Source organism: Corvus cornix, chromosome 7 (genome assembly GCF_000738735.6).
Source record: "Corvus cornix cornix isolate S_Up_H32 chromosome 7, ASM73873v5, whole genome shotgun sequence".
NCBI lineage: Eukaryota > Metazoa > Chordata > Aves > Passeriformes > Corvidae > Corvus > Corvus cornix.
Window position 1 is genome coordinate 19,923,699 of NC_046337.1, and position 21,154 is coordinate 19,944,852.

The 21,154-nt window shown below is 36.0% G+C and overlaps 1 protein-coding gene across 1 annotated transcript in view; it reads left to right on the forward strand.

Annotated features, from left to right (window-relative positions):
* The window catches only part of UBR3 (ubiquitin protein ligase E3 component n-recognin 3), a 109,363-nt gene extending 89,534 nt beyond the window's left edge, over positions 1-19,829 (forward strand). Inside the window, 8 exon segments of the mRNA XM_039554793.1 lie at positions 2,725-2,825; positions 9,495-9,619; positions 12,242-12,349; positions 12,881-12,991; positions 13,806-13,982; positions 15,574-15,783; positions 16,619-16,758; positions 17,389-19,829. Of these exon segments, the coding sequence (XP_039410727.1) occupies positions 2,725-2,825; positions 9,495-9,619; positions 12,242-12,349; positions 12,881-12,991; positions 13,806-13,982; positions 15,574-15,783; positions 16,619-16,758; positions 17,389-17,506 (1,090 nt within the window). The 3' untranslated portion in view covers positions 17,507-19,829.
* The last annotated feature ends 1,325 nt before the right edge of the window (positions 19,830-21,154 follow it).

Genomic DNA, 21,154 nt, shown 5'->3' on the forward strand with positions numbered 1-21,154 from the left:
CTTCTAAGTGTCTCTGGTTGAGAGAAGAGGGAATGGGGAGCATAAATACAAGGAACCACCATAAGCAAAATGCCGCTTATTTCAGAGTACAATGCATGACATCTCTCAGGAGGAGGATGCAGAATACAGAGGCAGAGTTTTTCAGCTGTCAGGTGACAGGCAGCCCCAGTGCAGCACAGAGAAAGGTGCAGCCCAGTTACCTTGGGCTGGAGGAGAGGTCAGTTCCATAGAGAAAGCTGAGCTTAGCATTTTTCATTTTAGGACGTGTTCGTATTGCACTGTGTAGTTTATTTTCAACACCACCTCCCTTTTAAAAATTGATACAGCATACAACTGTTACACATTTGAATTATTTTGTGTTACCTTGGTCCCATTTGCAGTTGTACTTTCTTTTTTTTATTAAGTGCTTCTGTGGCACAAGTTTTTGTAGTCAGATTTAGCAAGCTTTCGTGTATGCATTGGGGATTAACAGAATGGACAATTTCCATAAAACACATCTCTGAACACATTTTGTAAATTCAGTTTCATTGTCATAATGAAGAAGTTGCTGAGGCTCTTAACAAATGACAAAGCAGTTTTTAAGTGCTTCATGTGCTGCAGCACTTGATGTAAGCAAAAGCAGCTTATCTAAACCCCTGACATTTAATGTAGCTTTGCTTCTCAATTCTTAAGAACTGAATAAATTAGAAAAGTAATTCAGTTGGTCCTGCATGTGCAAATGAGTTCATTTATGTGTGATGTTGCCTGTCAATCATCATATATATATAAATATCATATATTTAGTCGTTTTGACAGAACTGGTATTTGACCTAATTGTTACATGACTATTAAACAACATTGATACCTCTGTCGGAGGTGTTCAGCTAAATCTGACCAGAGGGAGTAAGTTTTTTTTAATGTTATTCCAAATGAAATTTTTCCCAAATTTATATATAAATTAAGAATTAAAGATGAGAAGTAATTTAAGGGTTGTCCATGGTTTTAAAGTCATTACACAATGAGAGTTATTTTAAAATTCAGTGTCATCGATTATAAAGTAGAACTACCTGTAGGTAAAAGTAGAATTTGAGACGTAGTGAAATGAGTATCTTCATGGCCTGTATAATTTTGAAAATGAAGCTTGGTAGTGTGATAAAAATTATTGCTGCCTTTGTCTTCTTTAGAATTTAATATACTGATTTTTAGAATATTTGGGTTTTGTTTAGGAGGCTCACATATATAAATACATGTATTTATATTTATTTTTATATATATTACAGTTCTTTCAAACAATAATTTTATTAGATGATTGATTATATCAAAAGGGTTATAGATGGTGTTTATTCTGTAGCTGTCTGGGTTCATTAATTCAAAAGGACCAGTTAGACCATGTTTTCTCTCACTTCATTTTACAAGACCGATCTCCATGTGACCATAAGTGTTCTTTTAATCCTCCTTTTGTATGACTGCTTCTGTGTGTTAAAATTCATGTCACAGATGACTTCTGGCAGTGCCTTCTGTAGAGAGATGCCTGAGTTTTCAGGAAATCAGTAGCTATGTAGTCTCCTTCCAAAAGCAAGATCATGTTTATTGGCCTCAGAGATGATAAACTGGTTGAATCCCCAAAGCTGTTAGAGGACACTAAAGATCCTGTGCCTGCATTCACATCCCATCACGTGGGCAACCTCTTCCTATACACGGTCTGCAAGGGCTCAGTTTGTTCATTTGCAACACAGGTGTCCATTCATAGAGAACTCTGTTTTGCATGGGAGATTCAGGGTCAGTGACACCAGGACTTCACAGTGTGGCTCCTGCAGCACAGATCAGCAGCACCACCACTGCTTGCCAAGGGTAGTAAGAACCCACACAGCTCTTTGCATCTGCATGTGTTGCAGAAGGGGAAGACTGACAGGGGAGGGTGTGTGTTGCATTTTAGCTCAGGCTCCTGCCTGAGATCTCCATCACGCTCCATATCAGTTAAAAGAGGGAAGAATGATTTTTCACCATTTGATTTTTTTGCTATTTGACTCAACTGTTGAACCTGAAGAATACTGTTGGTTGGAATTTTGTTGAATATTGCTACACAAAGCTAGAAACAACCTCCTATCTGCAAGCATTTTCTGCTTTTAAGTACAGGACTACAAGATGATGTTATGTCAGTAAATCTGGATAGTTGAAAAGTTTGCTGTATCTTTGTGCTCGTTTGCTGTCCTTCTAGACATCCAGGGGGTTAATAAAGACTGTGTGTAAGATTGCATAATCCCACCTGTCATGGCTGCTTGAGCCTTCATTTCTTTACATGAAGGAAAGTAGTAGCTTTTCTAAGGTCTCTGTTTTCCAATGGGAGCATTCCCTGTAACATTAAATGTAATTTGAGGATTTGTTACTGTTACAGTGTGGATATATGTATACTTGTGAAATGCATGCTTTGGAAACCAGTTCAGTCATTTGAATATTCCTTGACTCTCTACATAAATACAGTGAGTTCAGGCAGTTTTGAATGTATTAAAACACTACAACAGAATCAGGTACCCAAATGGTAATTTCCTCATGAATTATTACATGAGTAACATTAAATATTTTAATTGAGATCAGTTTTAAAATTGAGATCAATTAGCAAATTCTCAGGTAGTAGGCTTCTGTAAGCTTGATGTCAAATGTAATCCTATTTAAAATAAATACAAAATAAAATATGGAAATGAGTTTATATTATCAGAAGTGATTTTCTTTTGGTTTTATTTTCAGGCTGGTAAGTGAAGAACTGCCAGAAGTTCCTGTGCTTTACAGAGATGTCTCATCCCTTTTGCTTATCCAGATTTTAACCATGCCGCAGCCATTGCACAGAGGTATGTTACAAGAATACGTATATTTAAGTGATTATGTAGATGAGGCTGCTTTCATGATGATTCACAGGAAGGTCAATCATAGCTGATCTACTGTGTATTCTAAAATAATGTTTCTGCCTTATCTACAAAAGGTGGCATTGAACAGAAATTTTTGTTCTGAGTTGACAGGTTTATCTGTGTTCCCTGTCTTTTTACCTTATCAGTCAGCTATTCATTAAAGATACAAGAGCTGAGCAGAAACTCTTTAAGTATTTCTACTGAAAGAGAAGTGTCCTTTGTTTGACCTTCATCTTTTGCTTAGAGGGACAGTTCAATACTGCAAGTTGAACTGAGTGCCTAAGGGTGAAAAACTTGTAAGATTGTAATTTAATTTGAATTTCAGAGTTTAAGTTGCAGCAATCTTATGTAAGAGTTCATCTATGAAGATAATAATTGCTGTAATGCAGCAACTTCAATAGAGACAGCATGTAGTATAATTATGAATAAATATTAAAGAGATATTTAAAAATGAAATCTTTCATTACTAAAATCAAAACTGTCTTAAAACCTAAATTTCTTTTTCTTTGTAAAAGAAACAGCTGAACCTGGTTCATCTTGCTAATAGATAATGTGTGTTCCAGAATAGGGGTTCAGACCCTCTGGTCTCTGGCTTGATTATTTATAAATGTACCTTTATTTGAAAACGAGGACAAACAAAGCAAGTATCACTTTACTATTTCACTGACAATGAACAGAATCTCTCCCATGGGATCTGTGTGGCAGTTTTGATATCTGCTGAGTTTTGGTAGTTTTTGAAAAGGTAAATTCAGGAACTGCTCTGTTCTTGATGCATACACCTTAGTAAAAACTGTCTTCCCTTAAGAGGTGTTCAGTCCTTACAACTGAATGTTCAAATTCAGCTGAAGTGATGCTCTGTGTATCCATTAACATTGTGGGTTTGTTTTTTCAATTCAATATAATTAAAATAATAGAATCACTTAGGTAGGAAAAGACTTTTAAGATCAGCAAGCCCAATTGTTAAGTACATGCTTATGGATTAAGTATATATAAAAGATTATTAGAATAGGAAAATATTAAAAGAATAAAATATTTTTGCATAGGAAGGTTATTGTCAAAAATGTACTTTTTTTTTTTTTTTAACTACAGTTTAACATGAATTAACTCTGCTGGAAGGACTCAATCAAACCAGTATAAAATCAGTAAATAAAAGTTTAATGAGACTAACATCTGAAATTCAGGGAAGGAAGTGTTGAAGCCAGAGTACAAACCAGTGATGTCTTTGTAGTCAATATCCAATCATTGAATACCACGATTTAAGAAAGTATATTTTATCCTAGAAAAGACAACATTCAATTAATAGTAAGGCATTCTGTGGAGAATTCTGTGAAATGCCTCATATCAGCAGCATGTTTTGTCTTTGCTCTTAGGTTTATTGTATGTTGCAGTTGAAAGGGAAATGGCAAGTGGCAGAAAGAAAATAAATGTAACCACTTCAAATCTATGAAGCATTAAATGGGAAATAAATTGCCATTTATCTTCCTAATTTTTGTTTCATCAAAATGGCAGAATGAAAAGAAAGTCTTTCATAATTCTTTGTTTGGAGGTGTAGAATGGTGTTCACAAAAATAAGTCATAACAAGTTTGTTTAGAACTTTTACAATGGGTGTGTAGGTCACAGAGTTAAATTCAATATTACTAATTCTTTGTAGAGGGCTGAGGTATAACTAAGGTAAAATGGCTTGTGAAGTATCTCATGGTAAGCACAAGATCAGTGATAGGGGTGAACAAAATCTCTGACCCTACAGCTTCCTGAATTGTCTGTGCTGCTTTGCCGTTGTCATGGGGTGCAGGAGCTGTGGACTTGGATGCACAGTGGGATACATGCAGGAGGTTGATGCCTATGTGTGTTGACAGATATTTCCAGTATATTCCTTTAACAGTAGACTTAAGTAAGTTGCATTGTGTCCTTCATCAAATATGACATCTTTTCAACTTCGTACTTAAAATCCTTTTTGTTTACATGTTTTTTTTTAAAATAGAGTGCTCTGTAAGGAGGACTCAAAATCTCATCTCTTGCCCTTCAAAAGGGAATTGTATTAACTTCCCTATTAACTGTTAATTTTGAATTCAGACTGGGAATTGCATTAACTACCCTATTAACTGTTGGATGGGTGTTGGTATCTTTTTCAATCTGACATCGATTAAAGCAATAAAAATGTCATTACTGTTCAGCCTCTTCATTCAGAGGAGAAAATTGATCTGAGCCTATCAGAAAGAAAGAAGACTGCTACAGAAAAAACCTTGTGGTGGAGGTCAGAGCATTTACAAGCATTAACCAATTTACAGAGAAGGGAATGAGGCTGAAAAGTGTACCTCTGTGTAGTGTAGCAAGCAAAATAAACATTGCATTTAAAATACTAAAACCATTTGTGAAACTTTTTTCTTTTGAGTTTCAAACTAGGACAGAGCATTTATAGACTTCAAATGTTCAGCATTTTGTTTGAAATGTTTGAAACTGTACAGGGCTAAATACATAAAAATCCACATAGGAGGTTCTGGTTCAATTCTGTGGCAGTTGTTGTGCAGAGGATGGAGTGTTCATGGTGTTGTGAATAGGGACTCCATACAAAACAAAGACTTTGCTTCCAGCTCCTTTCTTGCAGAAATAGCAAATGATGGTGTATGTACAGAAATTGAGAGAGTGGCTTGGTGGTTATCAAAACTAAAATCTGTCTTTGTAAATTGAATTCAGTACCCCCCCCCCATCCTTTCTGCAACACAGTTTTTGGATATTGGAGTAATTTAATTGAAATGGACATTCTTCCTTGTTACCATCAATTGTAAAAAGTTTTATTTTCCCAACACCTGACTTGGGAACCTGGTGTACAGATTTCTACAAGTACAAAGTGTAGCTTTTAGTGATTTCAGTTTCTGCATTGCACTGCATGTGAAAAACAGCATACTGATACAGAGTATTTAAAAACCAGGGTCTGTGTGAACGGGAGTGAGCCTGAGGCTAGGAGGTGCATAGAAGTGGTGGTCAGTGGGCCAGCAGTGGCCTGGCGCTGTGCGTGGTGCCACATACCGGGAGGGCCGAGCAGCGCTTGCCAGGAGGCTCTTGTTACACGGCCTGGCGCTGCTGTGACATGGTCTGCAGGGCTGCTGGGAGACAGCTGCCATTTAGGAGTGCTGGGTGTGTTCCAACTTGAAAGCTCCTTTTGGGAGTTGAGACCATACTCTATGGACTCTGGGAAAGGGTTTCTTCCGTGGTGTGTAAAACCTAAATTCAGCACCTTTTCCTGTAATACTGGGTAGACTCAGTTGCTGAAGAGTCTGACCTGGATGTTCTGACAGATTCTTTTTCTATAAAGTTTTAATGACGTGCAACAGAAGTACAGCAAGCAGCTTTCAGACGAACACTAACACTTCTCTTTAATGATTGGATAAGGATCTTGACTAAATATAGTATGGATGTAAACTGCTTGAATAGTATTCAGTTTCAATGTGGAAGTTCAAATATTTATCTGTATCCTGGAACTTTAATATACCTTTCATGGATTATCTGAAGTTCAGTGCTCTCTCCTGTTGTTCTGAAGTTGTTTTTTCAAAGAAGGGTTCAAGCTTTAGATCAAGAAGAATATTTTTCAAAGGTTATTTATACAAAGATCTCCTTCTAAATTTAGTAAAAAAGGCCCGATGTCCTTAATTTTGCATCTGGTTCTCTTTGTGGATTCCTTCTGTCATCATTGCATGCCAGGGTATATCATCTAACTTGATACTGAAATTAAAAGATGTGTATTGTTGGTAATATGCTCATTTATCTGCACATTTTTTGCACTAATGTTAAAATTAGAGTTGTAGAAGTGTTCCCTATTTAAATTTAATTTTTAAGGGTGTTGGTTGATGCATATAATGGGATGAGATGCTTTGAAATTACTTGATTCCAAAAAGTTTTAAAAATAGGAACATAAGAGCATTTCTCAAAGTTATTCAAAAATAAGTACAGAAGTTCTGGATTAGCCTGTTTTGATTAGATTGGCCTAGCCATAGTAATAATACTTTCAGACTGTCAGACTATCAGATTAGGGACAGGAGTCCTAAATGCATTTTAGTGCAGAACTTTGCTCAGTGGTTTACTTCTCATATGGCCATACTTGCAAGCTATAGAATTATTAAATTGAAAAGATGATGTAGCAAAAGCACAGCCTGCCCCAGGGGGCAGCAGGAAAGCAGCACAGAGCCCCCACATGCATGCTGTGGAAAGTCAAAATTGCTCTTCCAGTAGACAAGAATGTAATAGCTCTAGCATTACAGATACCTACAGCTGTCAAATACTTGGCATTTTAAGAGATAACGTAGCAATGAAATGATAATTGATGCAGTGACTGATGTTTTCAGTATGTCTCCCATGGGATGTTTCTATGACTATAAAAAGGCTTGGTGCTCATTACGCAGCATGCTGACTCTGAGCTGCTTCTGAGGTATTTTCCTAAGGGAAAAAAAAAAGATAAAGTTTGTGCAGAATTCAGAACTTCTTAAGGGTGACCCAGATGTGGGAGTGTGCAGTTTTTGTCCAATTCTGGATTCTCCAAAAATGTAATTCATAGTCATTTGTGAGTCACATACATGTAAGTAAATACAAGAACATTCATTTAGTTGTAAAAACATAATATGGACTTACTTCTGGTGAATTGAACAATTAGTATTAAGGGGGGGGAATGGGGACAAGGAGTAACTGTATTTAGCAAAACCCAGAATTTTTAAAATGTGACAAAGACACCCAGTGTTGAGCACTGCAATTCCCTGAGCAGAACTACAAGATGGAGCAGGCTGTGGCAGGTTGGTTCCTGTTGCCCAGCAGTCTGCCTTTGCGGCTCTACATGCAGTGGATTTCCTTCGTGCTTTCACAGTGTGAAATTGATTTGCATTGCTTGTATCTGCTGTTGAGGGGTTAGAGCTCAGTACCTGAGTTCAGTTATAGCTACGATTAGAAACTGTAACTCAGGCCAAAGAAGCAATTTTTACAGTTCTCTGAGTGTGTGTGGTTTCATCTTGTAGATTTCAGTCCCAGAAAATTTCCTGAAAGCTTGCCTGCTGTTATTCCTCAGGAGTAGGATTGCTAAGAAAATGGAGGTTTCAGCAGAGATAAAAAATATGGCCTCGAGATCTAGTGGGATCTGGTGAATTCTCCTCCTGGGAAGATGTGAGGAGGAAGTGTGATTATAATGCTGCCTGCTCTAGAATGGGGGGCATGAAATATAGGACCATTCATTGTCATGTTTAACACAAGTTCGATAGGAAGATAATACAGAAAAGTCTATTTTTAATTATGTAATAACAAATGATCTTTTAGATGCTTAAATTGTACTTATAGCTTACACTCACATAAGCTTATACCCCGAGACATTAACAGATTTCAAAATCCATGTCTGCATTGATTTGCAAACACTTGTTACATAAACAAACAATTGTTATTTCACAAATTTAATTATGTACTCAAGTCTTAACTGTGTGTGTTTTAAAATCCAGTAGTGGGTTTTGATAATAGATGCAGGAAAGGAGAAGGAAGGTATTTCATTTTCTTGGCCTCCTCATTTTCACATATGAAGCTTGTTTAAATCCTTTGGGAAGAAAGAATGAATTTAACCCAGTTTTTGTGAGGTGCTTATGAGAATAAAATTGTTTTGCTTGACTTCAAAGCCTGAGAGGACTTCCTAAACCCCTCATTTTTGTCTACATTTTTTAGGTATATATTAGTTATGTTTATGCTTAAGGAGTGGTGTGAGTGATGATAGAAACTTCTTTGATCTGCCTAGATTTAAAAACAAACTAGATAATTTGGAACTGGAAATAGGACCTAAAGTAGAAAGATAAAAAAGGACTGTTTGAATATCTTCATTTCAGAGAATAATTATTTTTTCTGTTTCCATTTTAGGAAGTCTTCTTTTGCTTCTGTTGCTAGCTTCCCCAAAAAGATTTCAGAACCTTTCTCCTGCAGCCAAGCGTAGGAAATAATAGTCCTTTAAATATTAAAAAAAAAAATTGTAAAGATCTTTGAAAATACAGTAAATGCCAGTCTGCCTTTTGTTTTCCTTCTGTATGCACATGAGGTCCAGTAAATAGGTACTCACTCAAGAGTGTTTTGCAGCAAGTCTTCTGTGGCTGGATCCATATCTGGAAGTGAAGGGCTAGAAACTGAAGTATGCTAAATGTCCTTGTAGTGATTTTTTTTGGAATTTAATTCTTCCAGTATTTGTATCAATGTCACTTACCCCCGACTGGAGCCAGAAGAGGTAGGGTATGCATTTGCTTACATGTACAGTAATCACTAGCTTAACTTGGTGTAACCCTTGGGCAAAATACAATTTTGTATTATCACCAAGTCACTAGGATGAAGTCACTGCTAATCAGGATTAAGATGAACATAAGGAGCAGTGGAAAATTTCTTGCCCTGTACTTGTTCTGTTCAATATGGCTTCCATATGTTCTGTTCACTAAGTCATTTCTGAAAGCCAGTAAATATAGTTATACATTGTTTTGAGGGGTTGTTCTTTTTGTACAGCACTGGCTTTTCATTTCAGAATCATCATTTCCGTAACTAGAGACTCTGTAATCATTATATTTGCTAAAAATACCAAGTGTTTAAAAATTACTTTCCTTGTTTTACAGAACACTTCACCTGCATTATAAAAGTGCTGTTCACTTTATTATATACTCAAGCCTTGGCAGCACTTTCTGTTAAATGCAGTGTTGAAGATAGGATGGCATGGAAAGAATCAGGAGCTCTCAAAAAGGTTGGTTAGTTTATTAAAACATTTATGAAATTATGCTTAAGTATTTCTGGTAGGAATGTAGATACTTCTGTTTTGCATGTAATAATTTGCTTCTGCTTCACAGAAATCCAGTATTTTGTTTCTGTGTGTATAATTTCTGCATGGTTTGGTACATGATGAGACTTAAAAGTTTCACAATTAATAACTAGTTCCAAAACTGAGTTTCAAATTTGAGTCTGTATCTTTATAGTTTCAGTCTCTACTTTGTTGCAGTGGTTGTAATCAGTAAATGCAGCTTTCCTTCCGGTGAAATTGAAGCCTTCCTAGATAAAGCATGGGCATTGATCTGATGCATTTCTTTACAGGAAAAGCAGGCAACCTTGTCGGAGAAAAAACTCTCTTGACTTTTCCAACTTGCTTGTGCTATTTGTGGCTAGCTATATAAATTTCTCTCACTATGTGGTCTAGAGTGCTCATGTGATGAAGAGACAGAGAAGGAAATTTATCACTATTGTTTCCTTGCCTTTTGGTAGTATTTACAAGTAAAGTGACCATGCATCTTTCTGTTTCAGTTCAGCTGATTGAATGCCAGTTGCCACCAAAGACAAAGTTCCCTGCACTCGCACCAGCATTCATTTAATCCTTCAGTTAACTTTCTACTCCACAGATTGATTTTCCCAGAAGGTCAGAAGAATGCCAATGTCAGACCGAAGGAAAGGATAGAAGTGTTGGGACCAGGAGAAAATAGGGGTATTACCCCTCTAGACAGCAGCTGGGCCTTAGATGTAAAATGAAATGCACACTGAGAAGCATGACCTGCGTTTTCACATGTAACTTAAATTTGTCATCCTGGTCAATCAGAATTCCAAGGTCTTAAGGACAAATTATCTGCTGGCCTGCTACTATGAGAATTTTTTTTTTTTTTTGCACTGGAATCACTGGACAGTACTTAATTTTGTTAGCTCCCTATCCACCCCTTCTTTCAATACATTGTAATTTTCTTAGAAATACAAAGACATTTGCTTGAGGTTGTTGCTAGTGATAACTTTTTTTTCATCGTTTACTTAAGTGATTCTCAAGTGATACAGTATTTTTCACTTTAAAGCACTGAGGACTGGCCAGTGGTAATCACACAGCTCCCTGTTCCACTCTCCCAGCCCTTTGGCTGTCCTTCTCTTCTTGAGCCTATCCCTTGTCCTCATGCATGTCATGGGGGAAGCTGGTTTTTAATTTAGAAATCCAAGTTCTTTCTTTAAAGTTTCCTTAAGCCACAGTGGTTAAAAACATATGGTTCACGTTGGCTTTTTCTTCTCTGCTGGTAAGATTGACATTTTAATCCTGGGATGACTACACAGATCACACCTCACTTTTGTCTGTGGATAATGCCAAATGAATCTATTTCAGTTTGGTATTCCAGACATTAAACATCGGCTGAAGACTCTGCTGTATATTTATGCCAAATGATCAAGCAACATGAAGAGTTTAATTTCTCAGCAGGGTGAGGTGGATATTGTATTTTTGGAATCCCAGTTCACTCTCATTATCTTTGCAAGGTGTGTTATGGTGTCATAGGAAGCACACTGTAAATGCCTGTGGAGTAAACTTCCAGGAATAACATAGAAAGAAGATTTGTCTTAACTGCTGATTTAAGTGTGTGTTGCCTTCTGGTTCTTTGACTATGAGCATAAACAGCAAGTGTGCTGTCCCAATATGAAAGGTGAAGACCCCATCTAAAATGGAGAATGAAAGTTGATGTCAAAATGCACAAAAGAAACCAACTGATGAATTACATACATCATTATGTACTGAAGTATTTGGTGTCTTTAAAGAATCACAGTAATGTTCCACTCTGTTGTTGTTTGTTGTGTTGATAATGTACTAACAGAACTCAAAATTCATATCCAGTCATGTTTTTCCTGGGCAGAATTTATTCTGACTTAGAAGAAAATATTTATGAGAATACTGCTTTCTATTTCTTAAGGCTTTCTATAAAATTGTTGCCTTTAAATGTAATTGCTATGGCAAAATAAAAGTGCCAAAACTAAGTGGCTATTTATTCTTTACACTAAATATATTTTCCATCTGTAGTAGACACTGTTCATTCCAAACACAATTTTGTACTTTCTGATAGATTCATCTTCATTTCAAATACATAGCAAGTGTTTTGTCATTCATCCGCGTTGGTACATTTTAGAAAATTACTTAAAAAAAAAAAACAAAACGTGTATTAGAATTCAAATTCTGTAAAAACAAGATGTATCCATAAAGTGATTCTTTCTAGTTTTAAAGTAAGCATTTACATACTCACAGAGAAAACATGTGAAATGCAAACATTATAAAAGTGTTGTTGTAAAACACTCAGTTCAGTGCATATGTAATTCAAGTAGCAATTTCCTGCCTGCCGTACAAGAAGATGGGGTAGGGGACCCCTGCAGTGGCAATTCACATTTCACTCTTGAGCTAAATGCACTCCCTTTCTGTAAAATTATATATTTGGGGGGTTTTTTAGCATTGTGTATCTTTGTAGGTCAATATTCATGTGTTTATCAAAAGGAAATATATTTAATTGCTGTTGCTATTACAGAAGCATTTTCTCCTTTTCATGACCAGTGCTTTTTGGATTTCTTTTCTTCTCATTTGCAGGATACATCCAGTGGAGAAAAATCTTGGGAAGTATTGCTGGGTCATGTGATTAGTGAACTGTCTAAGGGGAAGATATATGAAGAAGGAGAGACTGAAGAATTAGCAGTGGTATTGGCAAATTTCTGGAGAATTTATCCAGCATGTCCCCTTGAAGTTTTTTTGCCTCATTGTTATAATGATTTTTCTGTGATCTTGCTAAAGACTTGCAGTACAATTCTTTATTTTCTAGATCAAAGCATATCCCTTGGGGACAGTTTGCCTGTGCAAATCTTTCTTGTAATAATAGCAGATGTGGTCAGTGCTGTGTTGAGAAAGTTATTGAAAAATACTTATTATAATTATGGGGTTTAACCATATATATGGGTTTTAATCATATATATTGGTTTTAATCATATGTGTGAAAGACCTTTCAGAAACTTGGAAAAGTGAATATTTAAGTAGAAAACCCATTTGCCAAGGGGGAAAGAAAACCTACAGAGGTATTTCAGATTATTTATGAAATGCTGGCCTTTGGAATGGATGTTTGATGCAATCGTTTATATAATATGCTTTAAAAAATACTTGGTTCATCTTGGAGTTTCCATACCTAGGGGATAACATACCTGGGACAGAATTTAGTAATTGCTTCCTCCCATCTAGGTAAATCCAGATTCTGTAGAGTGCTATCTGCAGCAGTTCTGCCTGCCTTTCCTCAGGATCACAAGCCTTCTTCAACACCATCTTTTTGGAGGGGATTTGCCTAGTTGTCAGGTACAGAATGAGAAGGGCACACTCAAATGTTTCCACATAAAAGCTAGAGATCAAAACTTAGAACTTTAAGGTGTCTTTTTCACTGTATATATTTTCTATTCTAAGATGCTTTTTAAAATCATATTTTATAGCACTACAGTTTTCAAAAAAATGGTATTCTTAAACTTCAGCAAATTCATGCTTATTTAATTAGGTCATAGGTGCTTGTCTCGTAAAATACCAACATACTTTTAAAACTTGTCCAGCATTTGCAGAGACGGTATAATTCCACACAGAATGGAATTCAGTACTAATTTTCTTAGTGCCTCTTAATACTTCATTCTCAGAGACATTGCATCAGCAGACAATTATGTTTAAGTTCCATGACTAATTTAAGTAGACTTTACTGCGAGTCAGCTCCCTCTTTTGCTTGCCTCAACATCATCTCCTTTGTAAAACAGCTATTAGCTAGTTTCGGGTGCTAAACAGAAAAAAAATTATTGTGGAGTTTGGGGCTTTCTTGTTTTGTTTGTGTTTTTTGGATTTGTGGTTTTGTGGGGGGTTTGTGTTTTGTTTGTGGAGTTTGGTTTGGTTTGAGGTTTTTAATTTGTTCGGTTGATGGTTCTGGGGGTTTTTTTCTGGCTTTTTGTTTTGTTTCAAGAGTCCAGTTTGAAGTGATCTGGAAAAATTGAACCTTCCTGTGTCTCTAAGCATGACTATTAGCATCTTAGTACTAGAATAGCTTTTTTTTGAAGTAGGTACCTTTCTAATAAACTATTTAAAAATTAAGAGTCTAGGTATTAATCTAAACCTCTCTGATTCCATGCCTAAAAAGGAAGATGAAGAATTCAGTGTTCTTGCAAGCTGCCTGGGTCTGTTACCATCTTTTCAGTCAGCTCATCAGTTCACCAGTGCCTCTTGTCTTGACTGGCCCATGCCAGCATTTGACATGATATCACAGTGGTGCTCAGAACTGGCTTCATTTGCAGATAGACATCCAGATCAAGTAAAGGTATGTAGCAAAATTATTTTTTCCAAAATAGTCATGATATGGAAGCAGCTATTTATTGCGTGATTCATTATGCACATATGCTGTTGTTTTGGATCTGAGAATATAACTTGTAAGTGACAGAGAAATTGTAATTGGAAATATTAGTTCGTGGATGTGGGTTGAATTGTCTAAAAACAGGAATAAGAAGACCTGTGTGGTTTTTATGATTGCTGGAGACAGCATGTAGAAACACTATCCTTAGATGATTCTAAGAGTGCCCATATCTTCTGCACCTGTAGCCAGTAAAGGGCAGGTAATAGAAACTTCAAGAAAATATGTATCAGAACTTTTTCTTGCCTATTTTACATTACTGATATTTTTGAGCATCTTCAGTTGCAGTACTGAAAAAGATGAAAAGGATAAAAGCTGTTTAATAGTTACTGATAAAAGATGATACATTTTCTCTGAAGGTTAAAGAAATAATACCAAGACCTGAGTTAGGGCAACTGAAATAATCAGTTGTGAAATGGAAATGTTTCAACATGAGTGCATTGTTTTTATGACAAAGCTGCATCTCAACAATTCAAGTCACCCTCCCCTAAATCTGTGGTGTCAGGAGAAGGCCAGATGCATTCCTCACTGCACCATGATGTTCCTGTGAAAATTTGAATACTCAGATTAATCTCAAAATACAGTTGCTGCTAATCTGATAGACATTATAGATTGCAGTGAAACTGATAGCATTCTTCCCATGATTGGAAAGTAACCAGGTACGAATGGTTTCTTTTTCTTTCTTTCTTCGCAATTTAGGTTTCAAGGTCATGCACTCCTAAAAAAAAATTTGAACCTTGCAAAGAAGATCCTATCTGACCACTATGCCCGTCAATTATAAACACAGAAAAAAATTACTACATTGAAGGAAAACATATTACTGTTTAAAACCCCCCCCGCAACAACCAACCAACCAAAAAAACTCCAACATAAAATTGGACAGTGTTTTTAAGAGCAGATGTGTAGAGTTAGGCTTTTCAAAGCAATGTTTAATGTCTTACCAAAAATTGTGAGTTCTGGTAACTTCTTAATGGCTTGTGTTCAATAGAGTTTTGAAAAACAGGCAGATGTCTTCAAATATCATTTACAGAGCCTAACTTCAGAACTAGTTCTGTTTTTGAAAGTTTGAGTCTAAATTTTAGCTGGGAGGCAGCTTTCATAGTTGATGCCAGGGTTTGGGAATAGCACACTGATATTGCCAAGCAAACTTAGTGCAGGGAGTGAGAGTCTTTCCTGGAGATCACTCTTAATCCTCTTGTTCTAGCTGTGAAGGTTTTTGCACTTAAAATATGTCACATTTAGAAAACGTCCTTGGGAAAAGGCTAGTGCCCATTTTGTACCTGTTACAAAGGATGAAATACGACTGCAGTTGGGGGAGGGTGATCAGCCAGGAGCAGGTGACTACTAGGAGGTGACATTTGACTTCTAAATTCGTGAAATGCAAAAGAAATGAGAGATTTTTAAACTGCATGTTTCTTATAATTGGTATTCTCTTTTTTTAGAAAATACAAATGCTTAAACAAATGCACAGAACTGATATATATTCTTACCTTATTTGCAGGCTTTGCTTATCCAGGAACCTAAGTGGGACTTGCCACGCCTCCTTCAGTTGCCTGAGAATTACAATACCATTTTTCAGTATTATCACAGAAAAACTTGTTCTGTTTGTACCAAGGTTCCTAAAGATCCTGCTGTTTGCTTAGTTTGTGGTACTTTTGTATGCTTGAAAGGACTATGCTGTAAACAACAGAGTTACTGTGAATGTGTACTGGTAAGAGAGAGTTAATTAAAATTCTGTAATTGATTCTCACACTCATTAATAGTTGTTAACTCCATTGCTCAGTTTTGATGATTTTCTTTTCAAAAGGTGTTTATATAATCATAGAACAGTTTGGGTTGGAAGGCACCCTGAAGGCTCATCTAGTCTAACCCCCTGTGATAAACTTTAGTGCTTATTTCTGAGGGATAGACCTAGACTGGATTCTGAGGACAATTTACTTGCATAGCAACCTATTTCACCTTTTCGTAAAAGTCTTAATTGCTAAAATGAATGGATAAATATAGATAGTGCTATTCATAGAGAAGAATGACATACTGAACAAAGCAAGAATTACTAAAAAAACATTCTTACTAGATTTGTAGAGCTGTAGACTAGATGTGTGAGCATGGATAGAGAAAGCAAATGTTTAACAATACAGACTATTGTAAAAGAGGTAATACTAAATTTTTCTGAATATTTTCTCCTTTTCTTGCCATCTATGGAAAATATTTGGTAATCCTATACGATTTGCTGTACAGCAAAAAATTCAAAATAGCATACAGAATATTTTTGCTTATTTTTTGTTACTCAGTTTTTACATAACAAATATCCTCCCTTTCTGAGTAGGGAAACACAGGTGTTGTTATGGCAGCACAAGACACTGAATTCTAGTTTGGATTGAGGATTTTGGGCCAGGCTGTTATTTGGCAAACTGTTTCTTAGTAAATAATGTGTGCATGTTATTTGAAGCAAAACAAAGTACTATTTTTTAAATTTCTTCTGTTACAAAGTTGACAGACATTAACAATCTTTGCACTCTTGCCTTTATACACCCATAACATTACAGCATTCTCAAAACTGTGGAGCTGGGACAGGAATATTCCTTTTGATTAACGCATCTGTAATCATCATCATACGAGGCCATCGTTTCTGCCTTTGGGGCTCTGTTTATCTCGATGCACACGGTGAAGAAGACAGAGATCTTAGGTAATGTTTTCATTACAAGTGTGTTTCATAGTTGGTGCCTCTGTGTAGATCAGCTTTGTCTTGTGACATGCAATAACAGATAATAATAGATCTCTACCTTTCTTGTGTGGAAAAATGGAAAATCCTCATTTATTGCAACTTGGACTGACTTTTATTCTCTTGGGTTTTTGAGAGTTTTTTGGCCCAAAGGTGGTGTAATCATGATCATTGAGTTTCACCAGGCACCCAGCTGACAGATTCCTATGTTGCCATTCTCAAGACAGTTAATTCTGAGTATTGTTTTAGGAAACACTTATCTCCCAGTGTTGTTGTTTGGCCTTTAATTGGACAATGCAGTTGGATTCAAGTGTAGGGAAGGAGCATAACTTCCAAGCTACACATTACTGAGAAAACAAGTGATGGTTTCTGGATTCTGCTATCCAGTGTAAGGAAGGGAAGTCCCAGCAATTACCCTACCAGAAGCAAAACTGAAAACCCCTCACCAACAAAAAATGCAATAAAAATGCATGTTTACCCTGCAAAAAAAGTTGTATGAGTATCATGTATTGATTGTATAATGAAGCATCTTTCCATTTATTTGGCATTTTAACCATTTATTTTCTTCTTGTTCTCTTTTTTTTCCCTCCACAGGCGTGGTAAACCCCTATACATATGCAAGGAAAGATACAAAGTGCTTGAACAGCAGTGGGTGTCTCATACTTTTGATCATATCAATAAAAGATGGGGGCCACATTACAATGGCTTGTAAATCATCATCATCTGCACACCATATAACTGCTGTTACCATGAATGAATGCATCTTGACTGACAATAGCTTTAACTGAATGGGAGTTTAGCTCTTTGGCTCGGGCTGGAATTGGGTATGGGCATAAAAGGGAAATGGAACTTTGTCAACATGTGAAATCTGTGCAAAATGAGCTGTTGTTGCTACTAAAGAATGATACAATAATTGAAATTAAATCCTCAAAATGGTGTGAGCAATCTTATTGCACTCAGTAGTCTATTTTTGTTGTGTTTTTAAATCCCATTATTGTTAAGAAGCACAAATTTTACTTGGAGTTGTTTACAGGCTCCAGGGGTAGGTGTCTGGTTTTTATTTTTCTTTGCATGGAGTTGAGTTTTTAGCAACTTTTGCTGAAACGGTGTATATGTCTAGTACATCTATGAAGTATGTTGGATAAAATTTCTTTGCCTTTTTTGTGTTGGCTTGAGGTTTTTACTTGATAGGCATCTGTAATTAGGTCTGTAAAATGACTGTGAGACTGCATGGTAATAATTGGTCTGGAAGTTGAATTTTAAAGAGTATTTCACTTATAGAGGTCTATTGAAATATTTCAGGCATTACTGAAAACTTACATGTTCTCAGGAACTTCATTTTTTTTCTCCATAAGTAAGTGAAATAGCTGTAAATTATGTATCTTACTGCTCTTCATGTAATCCAGAACACACATTCTGTCTTCATTTTTTTTTCCAGGAAGGAGCTTTTCTTTTTTTCATATCAATTGAATAAATTGTTAGTGATAACATACAGAAATTGCTGTATATAGAGAATTTGTATGGTGCCCAACATAGCAGATCCCAGTTACAAGCATAACAACCACAAGCCTGCCTATCATTCCAAACCAGATGTATGTTTCAGAATTATTGGATTGGGAATGTGCAGGCTATTCTAAAAATCAAACACAATTTTGTATCTTTACTGTCTTTTCAGGAGGTTCCTCAATATTGTATTTGTTTAAAGTAATCACTGTTCTTTCTGATTGGTTTCCTAAAAAAGGAAAATAAAGAAAATTCAACTGAGGTAGCCAAGATGAACTACCAGTGCATGTGCAGCCTCGCTGGATGAATGCCAAAACAGTTTATGCTTAGAGGACTAAAAAATTCATGAGAACAGGCATGACTGGGCTAAAACCCATAGTGTAAGTAGATAGGAAAGATGATAGTCAAAATACTGGTATGTAATATATTGCTACTCTTGTTTTTCACAAGTGTTGGACATTTGTTGGCTATTTCATACAGTACTACCAAGCAGTTCCTGGTAGTTTTGACATCCACAGCTTGTGTGTAAAATAAAATTTATATGTGTAAAATAAAAACATCTTATGATAAAGCCACATATACAAAGAAAACAGTTCCCCAGTGGAAATAATTATATAGTGAAAAGTGTATAGGGGAAATAAAATGACTGTATAGCAATCAAGAACAGACCAATGGAAAAGTAAGTAAATACAATGACTTTTTCTGGATACCTGCAATTTGAAAAACCCTACAATAAAGGATACTGGTTTTTATAAATACATATAAATATATATATATATATATATATATTTCAGAAGTATTACAGTACTTCCTGTAAGATTAGAATTACTCTGTTTCACCAACTAAATGGCTGTGTTTTTTCCAAAATATTACTTTTTTGATACTGTATTATAAGTTCTGCCTGTGATATTTTTGCATTGCTCATTAAGAATATCAGGCCATTTTGTAAGTGTGGTTAAAGAGCAAAAAGATTCTTTACATTGCCAGCATAACATTATTACAGGGCTCATGAACTCGAGTGATCTGTAGTTTGAAGCTCCAATGCTATATTTACAAGAGATAATGTGTCCAGAATTTGATTACTGTGTTTTATTTAAAACAGAATGTTCTCTGATTGTGCATATGGATGTGAAGTAAAACTATTAGCCTTAACTTTAACATTTGGGTATTTCATAGTGGTTATTGTAGTACTGGTGAATTAGTCACCAGTTGATTTAAAAACAACAAAAAATTACTGGGTTGAAAAATTGTACTTGAATATCCTTGCATGCTGCTAAACAAGAATTTTTATTTCCCCCGTAACTTTTTAAATCCTACTTTATTAAGCTAACCTTGAAAAATAACAGATCCAAACTAGAGTGGTGTGTGTGTATTACTCAAATGTTCTGGTGTGATATCCTGTATGAATGATCATTTAAGTACAGTACATTACTGTAGACTCTAAATCAATCTTTATCACACATCAGAAGAGTACAAAACTAGGAATACAGTAATTGCCATTGTAAGATATGTTAATAAAAGTCTACTGTCAATCTGTGTGTTCATGAAATTTTTTCTCTCTACCCCAATAATGTAAAATGACACTGAATTCCACCCAATAGCCAGGCCGTTCTTCAAATGTTAAAATCTTATGCATGCAAAGTACTTTGCATAGAGAGTAAGCCTGGTATGTATTTTGTTACTTACAGTCATGTATTTTGTAATACTAACTTGGATTATTTTACTCATAATTATAGCACTTAAAGTAGTGCTTAAAGTTTATTCCAGCTATTACAGCATTGCTGCTGCACACTGCTAAAGTTAAATTGCTGAGCTGAGAAACTACTTCGAGAAAACTGCTTGATCTTTTCTGTCAAGTCTGTTTCTGGAATAACTATTACTTCAATTTGATGAATGTAATATTTATGTACTAAGTTTTTTCTTTTGACCTTTGAGAGATTAGGTGGAACAGTCTTCTTTTGACCTTGACCTTTGGATAACAGCATCTTTCCTTTTTCAGTGGTGGCCTGAAATTTTTAATGAATATTTTCATCACCCCTGCAATAGGAATCTTCTATAACTCACGGTATTTCACAAGGAAATTACATTTTTCCTTTAAAAACAGGATTTTTTCCTACAGTATCCAACAAATGTTATTCTTTACTTCAGAATCCCGTGAGATCAGTTCATGGTGTGTGCACAGCTGCCAGAGGAGACTTGAGTTTTGTGGTGATCTTGATACGATTTCAGTGTAATTTTCATCTAACCCAGATTCTGCAGTCCTGCTTTACACTTTCTTTTCTCAGAGGTGGGGGCAGTGATGAATGGAGCCTGTCTGACTGTTAGCATAGATGAGAATGAAACTATGCTGTTTGCAAAGAAACCCACAGGAATGACCTGAGCCAGTGTGTGGAGGTTCACAGCTCTTAATTATCAACCACAGGATATAAGGAAGTGCACGTAATCAGAGGAGGCTGGCTCTGGGTGACAATCTGTGTTGAGTTTGTTTTCGTTTGAGTGAGGTTGCTCACTGCAGTCAGTGAGATCTGTACTGCTGGGCTGATGAATGCCTCCTTTTGGTAGGGCACAGTGCCCTAAGTCCATACTTGCATGTTTTCTCACATGGGCAGTAGTTTCCCTGCAAATTCTCTTACACTCAGAAGAGTCCCAACTGCTGTGAGTTCAGCCTTGTGACTTACCCTGCCTCTTCTCCTACTGCAGTGTCTAATACATTTCCCATTATAGGTTACCTTTGACTCATTACTACTAAATTTTCTAATAATTTTGATTGAAAACAATTACACTGGGTTTATTCCTCATGGTTGGATTATTTTTTTTAATGTTACAACAAAACAAAGCAAGATAATCTTCAGAGCTT